Source organism: Labrus bergylta, chromosome 2 (genome assembly GCF_963930695.1).
Source record: "Labrus bergylta chromosome 2, fLabBer1.1, whole genome shotgun sequence".
Taxonomy (NCBI): Eukaryota; Metazoa; Chordata; class Actinopteri; order Labriformes; family Labridae; genus Labrus; species Labrus bergylta.
This window is the reverse complement of record NC_089196.1, coordinates 33,332,085-33,352,596: the sequence shown is the minus strand read 5'-3', so window position 1 is coordinate 33,352,596 and position 20,512 is coordinate 33,332,085. Positions and strand designations below refer to the sequence as shown.

The window sequence follows — 20,512 nt, the reverse complement described above, 5'->3', positions numbered from 1 at the left end:
CTGCACAGCCAGAAGACGAGGAGGAGAGCTAGCTTATGTCTCTAAAGATATTCTGTTTCTATTTCATCACTGAATTCACGTCTGGATGTTTTTGAGGAGAGAACTTGATGTTGGAGACTCTGCATATTTACATGTTTATGAAAATGAACGTCAAATCAAAAATGATTTCTGCTGTTTTTAAAGTTGATGAGCTCCACGAGCTCGACTACGAGCAGCCGGCCAGCAGCCAACATCAAAATGTGAAATGTCACAAAAACTGCAAGTTGTAAAATATACATTTCAGTTGGATGTGATGAATGGTGATTTTCTATTCACTGGATTATCACTTTTATTTCAGTTTACATTTTTTATTTCATATTTAAACTCTCATGAGTTTCCATCACCCTCACTTTTATCATCACTTTGTGTTACTTCCAGCCCTCATCCTGTTGTAGTTTGAAAGGTTTAATCATAACAGAAACACAATCTGGACAGCAGCAGGCACAAACCAATAGTTATCTAACCTCTGAATTTAGCCAAGTCATAAGATCATGTTCTGATACACAAGACACACACACACACACACACACACACACACACTCTTTCCTGTTAAGAGACCAGTTGTCTGTCCAGGAAACTTCTAGGAAATGGTCTTCATATAGCACACATGTTGTAATTGCTCAGTGTGTTGATTGTCCATAAAAGGATGATTGGGATGTTATAAAAGTTCCGGTTGAGCGAGGACGCTGGCGTGTATGTCGCCGCTTCACGATCCGTGACAAAAATGGTGTTTCTTTTGTGCTATCTATGCTTCTCCCTCCTACTTATCCTCTACTAACAGTCTGCAAACAGATCGACTTTGCTGCTGCTTTCAGTTTGTGTAAACTGACAGCTACTCACCATCTATGACGATCAGCTGTTAGCGCTAGCCGCCGATCAGCTGTTAGCTTCTCGCACAGCTATCAGGATATCCTCACCAGTCTGTGATCACTGGACCCTCGCCTGCCTTATTGGTGGACCGTCCTTCTTCGTCGGCCACGTCGGCTCCCTACCTGGCCTGGACCCGTCGCCCTGCGCCACCTGTTGGCTACCGCTGGCTGCCGCTTCCCCCCTACTCTGGCTCGGCTGCTGGCGGTGAAGAGGCCTGCCTGACAACCAGACTGCCGGCTGCTGCTCTCCTGCTCAGATTGTGTCCAGACGGGTCCCCCGTCTGCCACAAAATTGGTCCTTTCCTTATCCTGGTTTGGCTCTCATTCCTGCGGTTTTCCTGACCCCGGCTGGCGCCCGGTAGCTTGCGGTTTTCAGCCTGCGGCTAGCAGCTGCTCTCCCTGCTGCGGACATGGTACTACTAACATACTCCGCTCTGCAACTCCAGAATCTCGCCTGCCACTTCTCTCCGGACAACCTTGCTTCCATTAAATCTTTTGGACTCCTGCGCCGTCCTCACTACGTGCATAGGGCTGCCCGATGCAAGTTTGTTTACACTGACCATGCTATCCCCACTGTAGTGTCTGACCGGCGCCATCATCACAACAAATCACACGTGCACAGCAGAAACCTGATACCCGTTGTTGTGTGTGTTGACAGAACCACTCCTCTCTCCCCCTCTGCTTCAGAATACACCACCGCCTCATTTATGCTGCAGAATGCTCGCTCCCTTAACAACAAAGCAAACCTATTTCACTAAATATCAAACTTTACTGACAGATCCACGTCATCAGAATCATTCAAACCGATGGTTTTATTTAGGCTATAATCGCGCATGTAGTGAGCCGTTTCCAATAAGAAACTTTCATTATGACAATATATAAACATAAGATAAAAATAAAAATAAAAGTCTGCCACATACATATTGAATCAGCGCCGTCTCATTATCCCGGACGGACCTCAGAGGACCGGACTTATACACTATTGTAATCACTGATGTAGAGTTAAACATTAGACTAACACAAAGACCATAGAGCCTCCAGTTTTCATTAATATATTTCAATATCTTGCATTTATCATCAATTGTGATTTTTAGTTTTAATAAAGAGTGCACAGAGACATGGCGATGGCTTCACACATTTCACCTCCTCCATACTCAGCACATCTTCATCAGCTGCATGTATTTATTCTGTAAATAATTCAAGTGTGGACATTAAGTCGGGGCATCTCTGACACGATCATTAAGCCATATATTTGATCATAATTAGTCACAGTGCAGACGGAGATGCCCACGAAAATATGTGGCCAACAATTCAAAGTTTTTGTTGGTTGATCAAACCTTTGATTAATAATATGATAGAGTGAGGGAGAATGCTGACTGACGTGTCCTCTCTGCCACTATATGAAGAAATCAGTGTGGGTCCTGTAAACATGTAAACATTGCAGATATACTCGTGCGTAATGATGAACGGTGGATGTTTTGGCACATAGGACAGCGTGAATGCAGCAGCGACGTGGTGTCATTCTCTGAATTTTCTTCAGTTCGTGATCCTCCTGCTGCAGCAAACTACCGATATGTCCATTTTATCCTTCACTTCATTCACAAGTTCCTTTGTTTCTGGGTCAGAAAGTTTCGTTTCTTCGTCTAAACTTCAGTTTTCGTGATCCAACGCTGGAAACCTTTGATCTGCCCCCACGTTTGGATGTATTTTCATTCACGAGCTGCTTTGCATTGACCGTTTATGGTTGAATGTGGGCGTGTAGAGGGCGGAACACGGGACTAATCTACGTGCGCACATTTCCAGGTGGATGGTGATTTATAAAGGGAACATTGCGTGCAGGTGTGCGTACGAACGGTTTTATAACTCTGAATCATTTTGTGCGCACGCCATTTCTGGGTTTTTGGCACACGTACATTTTTAGTATGAATTTTACGCACTCTTTTATAAATGAGACCCCTGGTCATTTTTAAAAACCTCCTCAAACACCATCTGTTCACCAAAGCATTCAGCCTCATCTAACACTCCCCTCAGCTGATCACCCACTCCCTTTCTCCTTCATTTGTTTGTTTAGTGTTTCTATCCTTTCTCTTCTCTGTTTGTGTTTTTCTATTCCTCTCTTGTTGTCTCCCATTACGCCCCCCCCCCCCCCCCCACACACACACACACACACACACACACACACACACTTTGTAAAGCATCCTTGGGTTTCATGAAAGGCGCTATATAAATCTAAGTTATTGTTTTTAACTTCTCAGAGAGAAATAAACAAATCCTCTATTCACAAGCCATAGTCTCTGTCTGATTGTTCAAGAGCATTTACTCTTCTACACTCCAACATGTGCTGCTGTGTTCTGATGAAGAGAAATGAAAACACACTCACACTTCCTCAGACCAGGCTTCAGTCTGTACAGTCCACTATGGTCCAAACTGGAGGAAGAAACCAGATCAGACTCTATTTCATACATCTTCATTTAAATCCAGCATCAGACAAGAAGCAGAGTTCATCATTCAGAAACAGTGAGACAGCTTCTGTGTGTCTGTCTGTACCTCAGTGTCTCCAGTCTGCAGTGTGGATCCTCCAGTCCAGCAGACAGCAGCTTCTCTCCTCGTTCTCCTGGATGATTGTAGCTCAGGTCCAGATGTCTCAGGGGGGAGGAGCTTAGAGCTGAGGCCAGAGACGCACAACCTTCTTCTGTGATCAGACAACCTGACAGACTACACACACACACACACACACAGACACACACACACACATACACACACACACACACACACACACACACACACACACACACACACACACACACACACACAACATGCTTAACATCCATTGGTCCATTCTTCTCTGTTTTACCAGTAACATCCCGTCATAACCATGCAGCTGAACAGAATAGACTTCATAATCTGATACTAATCAATATTTACTCTGGTGACAAATAGTGAAGGTAAGACAGAGCGTGAGATAAACACACAGACTGCTTTGACATCAGCAGTGATGTAGAAACAGTTCTGTTTCATCTGAAATAAAGATTCTTTAGTTCTTTATGTTCCAAACATTATCCATGGTTTGTTTGTTGGTGGGGAAAGAACTTCATATTTAACTTTCTTTATTCCAGTCCAGCTTCCTCAGACTAAAAGACTGAGAGCTATAGAACGAGCTCAGAGCTTTACAGCTTTAATGTGGAAACATACAGGAAAACTTTAAACCACCACCAAGGCCCATTTAATAAATGATTCATCAAGAAAACGTGATCTTAGATGAATCATGTGGATCAGCAGCACACTAACCTGAGAGTGTCCAGTCTACAGAGTGGACTCTTTAATCCAGTAGACAGCAGCTTCACTCCTGAATCCTGCAGGTTGTTGTTGCTCAGGTCCAGCTCTCTCAGACTAGAGGACTGGGAGCTGAGGACTGAGGACAGAGCTTCACAGCTTCTCTTTGAGAGGTTACAGACACTCAGCCTGAAGAGGATTCAGAAGAACACAAATGAAAGCAATTACAAACTATAGTTGTTATTTCAGAATGAAGAGAACTACATTTGAACTGGATAGTTATGTGAGCACGTACAGAGCTTTGTTTGAAGCTTTGATCACAGGCAGCAGCCTCAGAAGAGCCTCCTCTGAAGCAGAGTATTTCTTCAGGTCAAACACGTCCAGATCTTTTTCTGATGACAGTAAGATGAAGACCAGAGCTGACCACTGAGCAGGAGACAGTTTATCTGTAGAGAGACGTCCTGATCTCAGGGACTGTTGGATCTCCTCCACTAGAGAACGATCATTCAGTTCATTCAGACAGTGGAACAGATTGATGCTTTTCTCTGCAGACAGATCCTCACTGATCTTCTCCTTGATGTACTTGACTGTTTTCTGATTGGTCTTTGAGCCACTTCCTGTGTGTGTCAGCAGACCTCGTGTGAGATTCTGATTGGTCTCTAAAGAAAGACCGAGGAGGAAGCGGAGGAACAAGTCCAGGTGTCCATTAAGACTCTGTAAGGCCTGGTCCACAGCACTCTGATATAAAAGTGTTGGGTCAGGTTTTTCTCTAAATACTTTAGACCTCCAGGATGTTGTTTGTTCCTCTGACATCAGATTGACTCCAGAGTTGATGAAGGTCAGATGGACATGAAGAGCAGCCAGAAACTCCTGAACACTCAGATGGATGAAGCAAAACACCTTGTCCTGGTACAGTCCTCTCTCCTCTTTAAAGATCTGTGTGAACACTCCTGAGTACACTGAGGCTGCTCTGATATCGATGCCACACTCTGTCAGGTCTGAGTCATAGAAGATCAGGTTTCCTTTCTGCAGCTGCTCAAAAGCCAGTTTTCCCAGCGACTTAATCATCTTCCTGCTCTTTTTATTCCAGTGTGGATCTGTCTCAGCTCCTCCATCATACTTGATGTTCTTCAGTTTGGACTGAACCACCAGGAAGTGGATGTACATCTCAGTCAGGGTCTTGGGCAGCTCTCCTCCCTCTCTGGTCTTCAGCACATCCTCCAGAACTGTAGCAGTGATCCAGCAGAAGACTGGGATGTGACACATGATGTGGAGGCTTCGGGATGTCTTGATGTGGGAGATGATACTGCTGGCCTGATCCTCATTTCTGAACCTCTTCCTGAAGTACTCCTCCTTCTGTGGGTCACTGAACCCTCTGACCTCTGTCACCATGTCAACACACTCAGGAGGGATCTGATTGGCTGCTGCAGGTCGTGTGGTTATCCAGAGGTGAGCAGAGGGAAGCAGTTTCCCCCTGATGAGGTTTGTCAGCAGCACATCCACTGAGGTGGACTCTGTGGCATCAGTCAGGGTCTCGTTGTTTTGAAAGTCCAGAGGAAGTCGACACTCATCCAGACCGTCAAAGATGAACACAACCTGGAACTCTTCAAACCTGCAGATTCCTGCTTCTTTGGTTTCAGTAAAGAAGTGATGAACAAGTTCCACCAGGCTGAACTTTTTCTCTTTCAGCACATTCAGCTCTCTGAAAGTGAATGGAAATGTGAACTGTATGTCCTGGTTGTCTTTGTCTTCAGCCCAGTCCAGAGTGAACTTCTGTGTTAAGACTGTTTTCCCGATGCCAGCCACTCCCTTTGTCATCACTGTTCTGATTGGTTCATCTCTTCCAGGTGAGGCTTTAAAGATGTCTTCTTGTCTGATGGTTGCTTCTGGTCTGTGTGGTTTCCTGGATGCTGTTTCAATCTGTCTGACCTCGTGTTCATCATTGACCTCTCCAGTGCCTCCCTCTGTGATGTAGAGCTCTGTGTAGATCTGGTTCAGAAGGGTTGGGTTTCCTGCTTTAGCAATCCCCTCAAACACACACTGGAACTTCTTCTTCAGGTTAGATTTGAGTTTTTTTTGGCACACTGCACCAAACGTTCCTGAAAAAAGAAAGAACTGAAATCAATGAACAGATCCTGATATAGATGACATGACTATCTGAGTTTGGAACTTTAAACCTCTTTGTCCTTTTTCTAAAATACTAAATCTGTTAAAATGTTCTTACTGCTCTGCAGACAGTCAGCCAGCTCCTCCTGCTTCATTCTCCTCAGGAAGTGGAGAGTGATCTTCAAAAATGCCTCTTTACAGCTTCTCCCCTGCTCTTCATCCTCACTCAGAGTCTCTAAGCATTCTGGGTAATCTGGACTCAGAACCCTGTGGACTCTCTTCAGCTCGTTCTTCACAAAGGTGATGATGTTCTCCTCCAGCAGCTGGAACAGAAGGAGACACTGGATATTTAATATAAACTGGTAGAACTCAACATGTGGTTCATCTGTCAGTCTGAAGGTCAGCTGGTCTAAACAGAACAATAACTTAGAATTAAATTATTGCAATGGTAGTAAAATAATTAACAGTGTGTTGAACACACCATAAAGATGGAGTCCAGGTCTGTTGGATTCTGCTGGTCTGATTGATCTCTGTGAACGTTGGAGCTCTCCTGTTGAACTCTGTGACAGAACATATTACACAAGAAAACAACGGGATATATATAATGAAACTCTGAGCCAAGTTATGATTCTTTGAACAACATAGTCAGAACATTTACTTCATTTTTAATTCTTACCTCCATTAGTGCATGTCCATAGGATCCTGTTTGTGCATGTGTGTATATTTCAGCCTATGTGTGTGTTGCGTGATAAACAGAGAGTAAAAATCCCTTGCGGGGATCAATAAAGTAAATCTTAAGAAAGATGCTATGGTTAATAACTGAGATTTACAGATAGCAACATGCAGTAATATGATCTCACAGAGAGAGAGAGAGAGGGAGAGAGAGAGAGAGAGAGAGAGAGAGAGAGAGAGATAGGAGCTCAAGGTGCCAGTTCCCCCAGTAATCTAAACCTATAGCAGCATAACTAGGAGCTGGTCTACACCTGTGCCAGCCCTAACTTTAAGATTGATCAAAAATGGAAGTTATAAGTCTATTCCTAAAAATACAGACTGTGTCTGCCCCCCGGACCCCGGCTGGAAGATGATTCCAGAGGAGAGGAGCCTGATAACTGAAGGCTTTACCTCCCATAGTACATTTAGAGACCGTAGGTACCACAGGCAGGCCTGATAACTGAAGGCTCTACCTCCCATAGTACATTTAGAGACTGTAGGTACCACAGGCAGGCCTGATAACTGAAGGCTTTACCTCCCATCAGGGGTGCAAACTTGTCACCTTTCGGCAAAATTTGTCGTTTTGGATCCCAAATAGGTCATTTGTGTGATTCATTTAGATCTGCAATAAAAATATTTGGAGGGAGGGAGGGGTCCCGCAAGGAGGGCGAGCACGGTCCCGCGAACGTCGAGTGGTTTCATACTGATTGCGGTCAGAGCGGTCTGATTGCTCAACATGGCCTGAAGAAAGTACTTCCGGGCCCTGCAGCCAATCATTGCAAACGAACCCGTCCGCGTTGTTACAAAAATCTTAGAGGTGCGCGGCTGGGCGCTCAGACCCTCTGTGGACCATTCTCGCGCCGACCGCGATTGCGCAATATCGCCGCGCCGACCGCAAGAAGCATGAAACCTGATTCAATGAGTCGCAATGTGCAGCACATGGCTAATTTACATAACGTTATTTTCCCCTGACTGTGGAAAGATTCGAAGTCTGGCGAGCAAGCCAGCTTTTCTGTTAAACATGCTGTCTGATCATATTCACTGTTTGGTAGACAGAGGTAAAGATGTAGAGAGAAATGTGTGCTAGCTTGAAGGTAACTTCATACAGCTTTCTGGTTCATTAATATCTCAGACAACATCAAAGTGACAGCTGGTCAACACATGTAATAAGAGAGGGAATATAAACTTAATGAAAACCAGCAGGAGCAAAACATCAGGTTCATATATTGATAATGTTACATATTTTATGATAGAAGATATGCAAAGATATTGTCATACTTGATGACTGTATTATGATGTTCTCTCAGACTCTTGCCTGTAGGTACCACGAGCAGCAACTACTATTAGGATACGGAACAGATCCAGATCAAGGACTAAACGTGCCTCAGCTGGACTCAGATACCATTCACTAAAAAAAGGATCAAGTATTAAACTATGTAGTCCAGGAGAAAGTGTAGTCAGATATCAGTACAATGGTCAGCTGGATCAGCAGGATGTATGGACCAGGTAGGTTAGTGAACTTGACCTGCAGCTTTCAATGCCCAACATCTCACCAGCAGAACCTCATCAGGTTCAGGATCTGGGCTGTGGACAAAGTCAGGACATCCAACATCCACCTCGTGGACCATAATCCTCTAATCACAGTTTTTAAACCGTGGCTCCCATCCTTGATGGTGCATGCTTTAAAATGGACGTGCAGAAGCAGACTCTCAGTGAATGAAATCTGATATTGTGGACAGTATGTCTGTTTGTTTTGGTCATCATTGGGAGTGAGGAAGGAGAGGACTTTCATTCTACCTGAGGGAAAAACAAAAATGTTCATTCAATAAAAATGCTTTAATTGGGGTGTTGGTGGACTAGTGGTTAGTGTGCGTATCCCATGTAGGGAGACTGTAGCCCTCAAAGTGGGTGGCTCAGGTTTAATTCCGACCTGTGGCTCCTTTCCTGCATGTCATTCCCCATTCTCTCTCTCCTTGATTCCTGACTCTATCTACTGTCCCGTCTCTAAATAACGAAACAAAAAGCCTCAGATTTGTCTCTTTTTAAGGTTTGGCCTATTATTTTGACTTTGTCTAAGAATATTTAGCTTCTTTCTAGTAGGGCTGTTTTTGCTTTAAAGTTATAAAGTCCATCACACTGTCGGCTGGTTCTGTGTCAGGCAGGTTAAGTTCTGACAGGGTCGGGGAAATAGGGTGCAGGGAAGGACCCAAAAGCAGAAAAAAATGGACTCACAGCTGCAATAAAATGATTCTTTTCCACATTTTACAGCCTTCAGGCAGGTCAGGGTTCAAATACAAACACTTCAGAAGAAAAAACACAAGATAGAACCAAAGCACACAATGATCATGAAGTGGTGAGAAAACTAAATGAAGGTGATGAGGAAAATGAAGACAGGTGAGTAGAGTAGAAGGGAAGGTCTGGGCTATTGAAACCTAGAAGAGAAGGAGGTGAATTCTGAGGACCTCTGGTGGAGAAGTAGGAGAAACAGGAGAAAAGTACGAGTCCTGGGAGAGGTGAACATGGACTGAAGACTGAGAGTGATGTAAATGGCTGAGGATGAAAGAGTGAGCCTACAGAAAAGCAGAACAGAGCTCTTTGTCAATTTCAGATCTCACCTTCCATCAGCAGGACGTCCATCTTTAAAGTTAATAACGCGACCCATAGACCGATCACTCTTCATGGACACACAGCTGGGTCCAGGAGAGTCTGGTCTCTGTTCCTGCATCCTGATACAAAAAAACAACATTATTAGTTACTGTGAGCAGCAGATGAGACAGTGATGATGATGATGATGATGATGATGATGATGATGATGATGATGAAGGTGGAGAGATGTGAGTGCTGAGCTGTGACATGGAGAAGAGTCATGGACAGTTAGAGATCCTCACCTCAGAGCTTCATGTTCCTCACACAGAGAGGTTTTAGAGGGAGGGACTCCCTCCTCTGTGTCCTCACACTGATCCATAGCAGAGCGCCCCCTGCTGGGAGAGCTGCACTCTGAGAAGAATGATCAATAAAGAGTTATTACATCTTCATATAAAACTTCATCAGAATCTTCACAGTTAAACTTGTCCTCCATGGAGCTTGACTGGGACAAAAATAAGCAGTCCTGTATTTGGACTGGACCCTCCAATCTGTCCTGTGATCCATGAACACACCATCCTTTCAGCCCCTTGATATGCAAACACTGCAGTATCCCCCAAAACCACCATGAAGCTTTTGACTGACTTCCTGGTGATCACACACTTCTCTCCCCTCCACCTGTGGCTGCATGTTAATACTACTGCTGCAGAAGAATATGTTAAAACTAGGGATGCATCGATTATGGATATGACTTCCAGATTATAGTCTGTGTAGGAGCCATGTTTAGGAGAATGAAGAGTAAGACACAAATTGTTCCAGCAGGTGTCACTTTGGGTTAAGGTGATACTCTTTATAGGTAGGAACTTTCACTTGGTTTTCAGGTGTTGCTGGACGGAGAGCACATACACTGTTTTGACCACTATGCCATGCTATGAGGTAACACAGAGTGAGCGTTAATCTTTGAGTCGAAATTTCATCCGTCTGTCCGTCTGTATGAAGAAATGTATGATGTCATTAATAAACATTCTCATGGTTCTTCAGGGTTTAACTTCTCACCCTCACTACTGTTTTCTTATCTATAAGGATCTGAATGCTCTGTCATTTCTCCTCTCCTCCCACTTACATGGCGTGCACAGTGAGTGTGAGCCTGAGAGAGTGGACCCCCTCCCTCCTCCCCTTCCTCTTTCAGTGTAGAAGTGGTTTCCTGATGTTGACTCACTTACTTTAACTCAGAGAGGAAGGGGGAGGGGGGGCAGCTTTATGTCTACCTAGCTCCACCAACCAATGAACAGCTGTGCCTGCTTTAGGGGCCGGGTGTTAAAAGTTTTTTTTATTTTTTTATTTGTTCCGTACATGTCAAAACACACAACAGAAAAGGACAAAGAAAAAAAAAACAATTCACACTTTATCTCATGTACGGAAAGAAGCAGGGAGAAGAACAATTCTTGTTTTGCCTGCCCCCTTACTCAAAAAGCAACAATAAATGTCTGGATGGTCTGTCCAATTACAATCAATGAAAGAATATCATGCCAACATAAAACAAATCTGACAATTCAGTCTTTACTTCCTCAGAAAGTAGAAGGAAAACACACACAGAATACACTAACTGCCACTGTCATACCGTCTGATAACTTTGTTCTTATACATTTTCTTAAACTCAAATATCTGAACACAGCCCTTCAAGTCATTATTTAAAGAATTCCACAATTTAATTCCAATGACAGATATACACTTCTGTTTTAAAGCTGTCCTCGCAAACTGATGCTTAAAATGAAATTTTCTTCTATGCTCTTCATCTTCTGAGCTAAAAACAAACATCTTTTGTAAACTTTCTGGTAATACTTTACTCTTTGCTCTGAACATAACTACAAGTGTCTGTAACTCAACAAAATCTTTCAGTTTCAATAAACCTGATCTTAAAAACAGCCCATTGGTGTGCTCTCTATAGTGGACTTTATGAATGATTCTTACCGCTCTTTTCTGTAAAATAAATAACGGATTAATGTTTGTGATGTAAGTGTTACCCCACACTTCAACAGAACTAAAATAAGGCAAAATAAGTGAACAGTACCTTACAATCCAAGAGAAACTTTGTTTTGTTTAAAACAAAGATATTCTTGGACACTGAGCTATATGTGATTTCCACGTTAACTAATCATCCATGATCACACCCAAAAAACGAAATTCAGACACTCTTTCAATATTAACTCCATCTATAGACAACAAAACGTTTTCATCCTTTTTTTGGTTTGCAATAATCATAAACTTAGTTTTATTCAAATTTAAGGATAACTTATTTTCGTCAAACCATGCTTTTAATTTGACCATTTCATTTTCAATACTTCCTGTTAGAGTTTTTAAGTCATGTCCTGAGCAAAAAAAATTTGTATCGTCAGCAAATAAAACAAACTGCAGTAACTTAGAAACTTCACATATGTCATTAATGTACAAATTAAAGAGTTTAGGCCCCAAAACCGAGCTTTGTGGGACTCCACATTCAATATTCAAATACTCAGCTGTACTACCAGAAAATTGTACATATTGCTGTCTGTTAATTAAATAGCTACTTAACCAGTTCAGAACAACTCCTCTCACACCATACGTATATCATTTAGAAATTTATATTTTGTGATCTATTGTATCAAACGCTTTTTTCAGATCAATGAATACACCAATTGTATATTTTTCACTGTCTATTGCTGTAGAAATTTCTTCTGTTATTTTCATTAATGCTAAAGCTGTAGACCGGTTCTTCCAGAATCCAAACTGACTCTCACTTAACACATTATTTTTTTCAATAAAATTATCAAATTTTTCTGCAATCAATTTCTCAAGTACCTTTGAAAATTGTGATAATACGGACACTGGTCTGTAATTAGTAAAGCTGTGTTTGTCTCCTGTTTTAAAAAGTGAAATTACCTTCGCTATTTTCATTCTATCTGGAAAAATACCTGTACGAAAAGAAAGATTGAAAATATGGCTAAGAGGTTAACGTTAGCCAAAAGTTAACGTTATCAGTCACAAGGTGCGTCGGCCCTTCATGACAATATGTGGTTTGTCAGATAGTCAGTCCAGCCCTGATCGTACACATGAACACATCTGGAATAAAAATGTGCTCATATATCAGATTACAGTCCAACACTCACACTGTGTAGTTTAACTTCTAATATCTTAACAACAGAAGTCAAAGTGATCCAACTTTACTCTGAGAAATGTCTCAAAGCTGAACTGAGACGTAGAACTAAGTACTTTGGTACTTTGACTGCAGACTGTGAACACTTCCTGAACATCACACTCACTCTTTCATGATTGGTGTGTTTGACACATGAAGAATAAAAGCTGACAGTGGCTCAGTGTGACTCATGTTTCAGCTCCTCTCATGTGTCAGAGCTGCAGTTTGATTTACACTGAACTCACTCAGAGACCCTCAGTCCTGTCTGAAGAGGACAGACTCCCCTTCCTCACTCTGCTCTCTGTTCTGTTAGCGTTTTAGCATGTTAGCATAGCCTGCGTGCTAACGGAGAGTCATCTTTAGGCCTATCCCTGTTCTTCTACTGTCATAAGAGCAGCTAGTGAACCTGGTGGCTAACTGTTAGCTTACAGCTCTTTTGACACTTAAATTAAACAGAGAGTCTTAACAACAGTGAAAAGAGTCTCTTACCTTCAACCAGAGGATTATAATATTTTACAGGACTCTGCCTTCAACACGGAGAACAGATCTGCGTCACAACTGGAGAAAGTGAAAGTAAAAAGTCCCGTCAACAGGAAACACCACAGGATGTTTATCACCATAGCAACGGGGTTTCAAATGACACTGCCCACATTTCTTAGAAATCAAAGTTTTATTAAACATGTAATAAAACACTGAAAGTGATCTTGAACCTTCAGCCAAACGTGTCTCACTGCAGCTGTAGAATCACTGCTGGCTGATACTGGCACTCCACACGGCTTCAATGTGGGGTTGAGTTTCATTGTAGCAGCCAACAACAACAACAACAACAACAACAACAACAACGAGGTGAATAAAGATGTCCACCTGTTGAACTCCACGTTTCCTCCTCCTTGTTGTTGATCTGTTCTTCTCTAAAACTGTAACATCAATAAAACTTAGGCCTATCTAATCTAAAGTCGTCCACAGTGTAATGAATGAAAAACGTATTAAAAGTTAAACTGTAGACAAACATGATGTAATCTTCATCGTTGTTCTGTTTGAATATTTGACCGTTTAATTAAAGTTAAATATTTAAACTGCTTGTCTTGATGTAATCCTCATTTCAGAATAAGCAGGGCTCCAGTGTGCTGTACCATTGAATGACTTTATCACTGTGTGTCTGTGGCCAGCAGAGGGCGCTGTTTACTAACATTACAGTCACAGCAGCTGCTATCAGAGCCTGTGCACATTAGAGAAGCTGTGATGGAAATGTGTTGACCTGTTTCAGGTGACACATGAAGGTTAATGTGAGCTGAGAGGAGAAACATGAAGGATGACGTTTAATTGAATGAACATCCATCAGAAACAAACAAATTGGCTCCTCTTACTTCAGTGACAGTTGTACAAAAATCTTGAAGAAATTGCCACTACAAATAGTATAGAAAGGATATTGACTGACATGACCACGGTTGAAAAACAGTGTGGCTTTCACTAATTCCCTATCCCCCTTCACCTGTGTCTCCCTTTTCTCCCTACCTGTGGCTGTACTAATTACCACATGTGCCCAGGTGCGCAGGTGACGTAGCAGCAGACAACATTTACATAACTTACCACCCAGCCACACAATAACACACATCAAAGTGGCTACAACAGTTATTACGGCTCACTGTTACTGATGAGAGTAGAGGAGGATTCCTCCTCACTTAGTTACCACATTGAAGATTCAAGAGAAGAATCATTCATGAGCGACATTGATGATAAGTCACCAGCTGCCCACCACACACCTCTGCTACAGTGAGCCCAGCTTCGTTCATAGCCTCACCTACGGCACCAGAGAAGAAAGTAGTTTCAACGTATGCTGGAGTAAGATGCCCTCAAGTACAAGAAAGTGATTGGATACTGAGAAGAGGCCGTCTGCAGCAGAGAGAGGTTACTAGGATTGCTGAAATACTGACTGCATGTGTCACAAGGCAGAAGTTGCTTTTATGATTCATAAACTGCACATTCTTTTACGCAGGTTTTTATATTTTGGGTTTTATTCATGCTGTGTTTGAATAAAATAAATAAATATGTGATATTTGTGATTTGGTTTTATTGATTGTTGTGTTTTTATCAATACTCTTGGTTTTATGTTTATAGAATGAGTTAACTTTCTGCCTTGGGGAGACTAATGACAGATTATCTGCTCCTGTGAAGCTTTGTTTATTTGATGGACAGTTTGTCTGCTCAATGCGGAGCAAGAACAGAGCCGCCTCGTCCAATCAGAGGCCGAGGGGAGGGACAAAAACAAAGAAACACAGAAGAAAGGACAGCAGAAGGGCGGAGGGAACCGCGCGGAACAGGCGCATGCTCAGTGTAGTAGCCGGGTTGGACAGCACCTTAACAAACTCATGGTTAAGAGTTTGAAAGTAAGATTAGATGAAGAATCTGCTGATTTAACACAGGAAAAGTTCCGGTTGTCGCCCGCTCTGGCCCCGGGTATACACCTAACTATGCCCGCTGACTTCACTAGCTTCACGTTTCGGACTATGGAGTCTCCAATAATCAGAGTTTTATTCTCAGCCGGTGTGTCGCTGAGTGGGGAAAATTAGTTTGAAACGTGAAGTGGTTGGTGGGGAACCGTGTGCTTCGATTCTCGACTATGCTTCCCTCGGACAGTAACCCAGCCACCTCTATTTAAATGTTCCACATTACAGAAGAAAACATCAATACTTATGTTTTGTTTGAGATTATTATATTATTTCTTAATATTGCTGTTCAAGGTCATAGAAACTTTGACACAGGTTATTAGAGAGAGAGAGAGAGCGAGCGAGCGAGAGAGAGAGACAGAGAGAGAGAGAGAGAGAGAGAGAGACAGAGAGAGAGAGAGAGAGAGAGAGAGAGAGAGAGAGAGAGAGAGAGCACAGTTGTCACTCGTTAAGGTTCATCACAGATAAAACCTGCTCACATGAATAAGTTGTCACAAACAAACAGAGTGTCTTTGATGCTGTAGCGCCTGCAGAGTCAGAACTCCTTTGTACACACCTCCATTCATTGCTTCCTCCGTCATCCACCCACATTCATCTCACACTCCAATGAAAAACCGTCCAAACTGAATCCGTCCTCCAGGAAAGGCATTTGTAGAGGTGCAAGTCACCGGTGATCGAGGCGGACAGTCATTGGAAAAAAGTCAGTGAAGGAGAAGGTTACCTCGGCATAGAGCGTGTTTGAAAGTTCGTGTATGGCCGTTTGTTCAAATCTTGGTCGCTGGAGGTCCGTTGCTGTCAGGCCCGGCTACCTGTTGGATTTGTTTATTTCCCTGTTCCTGGTGGATCAGCTGTTCCCTGGAGTCAGGAGATGCCAGAGGAGAAAAGCCCAACTCTGACTCTTGACTACTGACTGACTTAAAAACTTGGGTACCGTGAGTACCTGCTGTGTCTTTTGTTTCTTTGTCTTTTGATTGTTGCTCCGCGAAGAGAGACGCTGGTTTTCTTTTCACTTTGTTTCCTTATTTGTTTTCGAGGCCCGCGGTAAAACCCGGAGCGGAGTTTTTGTTTTGTAGTTTGAACATTGAACTGAACTGTGGGTTGTGGGTTACCGGAGCGGACTGAACTTTGAGTTACAAACACAGACTGTGAAACACGCACACACAGTGCTCACATTCATTTTGTTGCAGTGTGGTTGATGCCTGTGATAATATATATATTTGAAATCCCATTGTTGTTTTGCTTGATTGTTTTTCGCTCTTGCTTGGCTCCTGTTTTGTGCAGGTTGACTATTTTTTTTGTTTGCATTTAATTTTTATTTGTCAGACTTGACTCTGACTGGCACCCCAAAATTAAAACCTTGTCAAACCCGCTACAATGCAAAGACCAAAGTCACCTTCAGGTATTTTAGTATTAGGCATTATAAAATGATAACATGTTTCCAAACCAACAGACTTGAATTGATCCTTCAGCGTTGATCACTGCAGTCTGATCAGCTCCGTGTGGAGTGCTCGTTCTTCAACTAAGTAAACTCAGTTAAACGACTTCTGATATGAGCCTGGCAGTCCGTTCTTCTACTTGTCCGCACTATCGTAATCTAACTCTGTCACTGACGTTTTATGCGTCATGAATCTGTTTCATCTCCGTGCGTAATTCAAGGAAGAATTTTAGCGCTGCTCCACGGTTAAACCAGCGGACCTCTGTATGATCGGACAGCCTGTGCGTGATATCGTTTTTGGATAAGAATGAAATGTTCGGGGTTCGGTATGACAATACCTAAATCACCAAGGATTTGCCTGTTAGGGGATCAAACTGAATTGACCAAATTTAAGCAATGGATGGAACTTATGTCAGTAATCAATAATGAAGGTGAGAACTTCCAGAGGTTATGGGGCCACTTTTTTGCTTATACATGTAGTACCATTGGTGCATTGTAATGATAAAGATGTGGTACTGTGTATACTGTGGTTACTGAATTGTTATTTTGGTTCCAATTATGTACTCAGTTGTTATGGGACTTTGGGCATACTATTGTACAACAACAATGCTGTCTGTTTTGTTTGTTGAATGTTAAATTAAAATAAAAAGTTGAATTACAAAAAAAGAATGAAATGTTCAGTAATAGTTATATTTTTACAGTCTGATGAAAGCTGGTGATAAAGGCGCAACAGCAGTCTACTGCATTTAGAAGTGATATCGCACTGAAACTTTTAGGTGATCAACACAACACGTTCACCTCTGAGTGACCTAAAAATGAACCATCTGTAATTAAAATCAGTTAATATTCATTTTAATTTACTGTTTTTACAATAACCAGAGGTAAAATAAGTCTATCATCAGGCTCAACGCCGGTGTCCACAACCTACACTTAGTCTGGATGTGAGGAGACGGTCTGGGCCGTTACACAGGACAGAGAGGATTGTTTTTTATTTGCACGAGCCGCTCTTTGTGGCTCACTCCATAGGAAGCTTTGTGATTATCAGCCAAAACTTTTGTTTTCCATCAGTCAAGACAGGAGAAACTGGTAAGAAGTGTGAACAGAGCTGAAGACCGTCAGGATGAACGTGCAGTGCAGCGGTGTGCCTGTCGTTAAGTCCCGTCGCTCTGATACAATTCTGACAACTTGTGAGCAAATAAAACTAAATAAGTATCTCCCCTTCGATCTCTCTTGAAAACCTGCATTCTGTGTCACCTCTCTCAGGTGTTCAGCCTGTTTTCTGATTAGGGTAATGCAGGAGCAGCTCGTGCGCTCGGCCACTCGTCTTTTTTATGATAGGCCTTCTCCCTGCTGAGAAGATAGTTCAAAGTGCCCCAATTAAGTAATTTTTGTATCATGATATCAACCTTTACGTTGCTCATTATACATAATATTTTAATACAATTCGGGGGAAATAAGTATTACAAATATTTAATTTATAAAAAATCTCAAAATATGTTTTTATACATTTCCCCCTTCTTCCCAAAACGTCTCGCGGGCCGTATGAAACCTGCTGTCGAGCCGGATACGGCACGTGGGCCGTATGTTTGACATCCCTGATCTAAACAATGAAAGACTAAATGAAGAAATAAGCTCATAATAAATCAAACTAAGTTTGTAAGCTGTTTGTATTGTTGACTGCTAAATAAACATGTGCTGGTGAACAACTAATAACCTGAGTGATATTACCCCTTTGTGGCTCTTGCCATCACAGAGACATAGTAGATCAAATGAAGGGTTCCATTTTTTTCAGACCACCAGAAACTGTCCGTCCAGGCAAACATCAATGGCGTCCATATCAGTTTCTGAAATGCAAAGTAAGTGACTCTACAATTCACTTAGCAGACTCTTTTATCCAAAGCGACGTACATCAGAGAGTAAGAACAACACAAGCAAGGATCTAGAAAAAAGGGAACAATGTCAGGAAGAGCAAACGATCAGCTTTGAGTCTGATTGGACACACAGGTGCTGACAGGAAGTGACCAGAGGCAAAGCACAACATTGAGGGCAGTTCTTGAGAGCTCTAATCAGTATAGAAACCATCTTATAAGTCATTGTTATCAAACAAAAACCATCGTCATTACCATCATCATCATCATCAATAATATGGAGACCATCATCATTAAGTTAGTAGGTATTCATGAAAGAGCTGGGTCTTTAGCTTTTTCTTAAAGGTGCAGAGGGACTCTGCAGATCACATGGAGTTTGGAAGTTCATTCCACCACCGGGGGGCGACAGAGGAGAAGAGTCTAGTCAGAGAGACCCTGTTGTGAAGGTTGGATCAGACGCCTTTCATTGGCAGAGCGTAGAGGGGGGGGAGTGTAGACCTGGATCAGAGAGTTAAAGTAAGGAGGAGACGTTTCTGTGTCTGTTTTGTAAGCGAGCAGCAGAGTTTTAAATTTGATGCGAGCAGTAACTGGGAGCCGGTGTAAGGAGATGAACAGCGGAGTGACATGTGCTCTTTTAGGAAGGTTGAAGACCAGTCGTGCTAACCAGAACCCACATTTAACTTTCTGATAAAACGCTAACCCCCAATTTCCACTTACGCCGTGCGCGTCGTGTTCCGTCGGCGTCCAGCACTTCGTAGTTCGCTGCGACTCCAGTCAATCGTTGTGTTTCCACTGCGAGCGCCGCGGTCCGTCTCCAAAGCGTGCAACCAGAGCCACTGTGCTCTGCTCCGCTTCAAATACGCGTCTAGAGTCTATTTTTGATGGAGTACGCTGCAGGCCCGCGTTAAGCTGGACAGAATATGACAACCCGGACAGGAAGTCGGACAAGGAAACGCATAGGATCAATTTCAAAATAAAACACAATTGACGGACTCACGATTGTATTTTTCATCACTTTATCAACATTACGTCAAAAGACAAATCAATTTGTTGTTTGCATTGTCTCGCGTGATCTTGTAGTTCTCCTGTGTACTCCTCATGGCCGCTCTCCGCTGCGCTCACGTTCCAGAAACAGATCCAGTGGGGCAGGGCAAAACAATGGCGTGCACGGAGTATGTGGGGATCGGGGGTAAAGGCCTGCAGGTGGGTTCGGTCCCACAGCAGAACAGATTCTAGTGTCAGTTTGAAACAGACACTCAGGGTTATGGGAAGTTCAAGGTCTCTGGTGTTAGTTTTTGTTACATTTCCTCACACTGTTACTCCTCTACTCTGATGATCCGTTGCACTCAGTGCTGCAGGAGCCTCATTTGTCAATATGGCGCGATACCCTTTTTCATATCATCATGAACAAATACATAAAACTAAACCTCTCAGAAAAGTGAACACGTGAACATAAATGAGCACGATAAGAACAAACTTTAAAGACAGAAACCATGTTTGACGTATTTTGGTTTAATAGTTTGTCCCATCTGTTCACATGGAGGAGGCGGAGCTTTCGACCCACACTGCCAGCAGTCAGTAGGGGGACCTCCAAATAATTTGGCTTCACTTTTGGGAAGCTGTTGTGTTGCCCATCTTTTCATTCAGTCTGTGCTGCCTCCTTGGACAGCTTCTCCTCCATCAAACACCAATGGGAGAGAGACTTGAGCATGTCCCTGACCAAACACAACAGCCTCATCTAAATGTGTAAGATATAAAATTATTCAAATTAAAATTTTACATAGGACTTACATCACACCAACCAGATTAAAGATAATTCCCTCTCACATATGTGCTGGCATGGCTGTGGTAAGGCAGGAACACTGATCCACTTGTGGCACTGTTTTTGGAATGAGGTTATCTCAAGATTGACTTTTATTGTGAAAGTAAAAATACCCCCCTGTCCTCTAGTCTGCCTTCTTGGCATTAGAGTAAGAAACATACAGTCAACGCTCACACAACGAATCATC

The 20,512-nt window shown here is 42.6% G+C and overlaps 1 protein-coding gene and 1 long non-coding RNA gene across 2 annotated transcripts; both read right to left on the bottom strand.

Moving 5' to 3' along the window:
• Positions 1-4,435: 4,435 nt before the first annotated feature.
• Positions 4,436-7,119, bottom strand: LOC136181136 (NLR family CARD domain-containing protein 3-like). The gene is made up of 3 exons (XM_065961568.1): positions 6,769-7,119; positions 6,406-6,610; positions 4,436-6,280 (listed from the first exon to the last, which is right to left on the bottom strand). The coding sequence occupies exons 1-3, from the start codon at positions 6,859-6,861 to the stop codon at positions 4,461-4,463; spliced, it is 2,118 nt and encodes a 705-aa protein (XP_065817640.1). The 5' UTR covers positions 6,862-7,119; the 3' UTR covers positions 4,436-4,460.
• A 2,207-nt stretch (positions 7,120-9,326) lies between these two features.
• Positions 9,327-13,570, bottom strand: LOC136181240 (uncharacterized). The gene is made up of 3 exons (XR_010667598.1): positions 13,243-13,570; positions 9,887-9,995; positions 9,327-9,724 (listed from the first exon to the last, which is right to left on the bottom strand). It is a non-coding gene; the product is annotated as an uncharacterized lncRNA (long non-coding RNA).
• Positions 13,571-20,512: the final 6,942 nt, after the last annotated feature.

Coding starts and splice junctions, on each gene's coding strand:
- LOC136181136 (XM_065961568.1), bottom strand. CDS start 6,861: ATGTTCTGTCACAGAGTTCAACAGGAGAGCTCCAACGTTCACAGAGAT. Junction 6,611..6,768: donor ACCTGGACTCCATCTTTATG/GTGTGTTCAACA, acceptor CTTCTGTTCCAG/CTGCTGGAGGAGAACATCAT. Junction 6,281..6,405: donor GGCTGACTGTCTGCAGAGCA/GTAAGAACATTT, acceptor TTCTTTTTTCAG/GAACGTTTGGTGCAGTGTGC.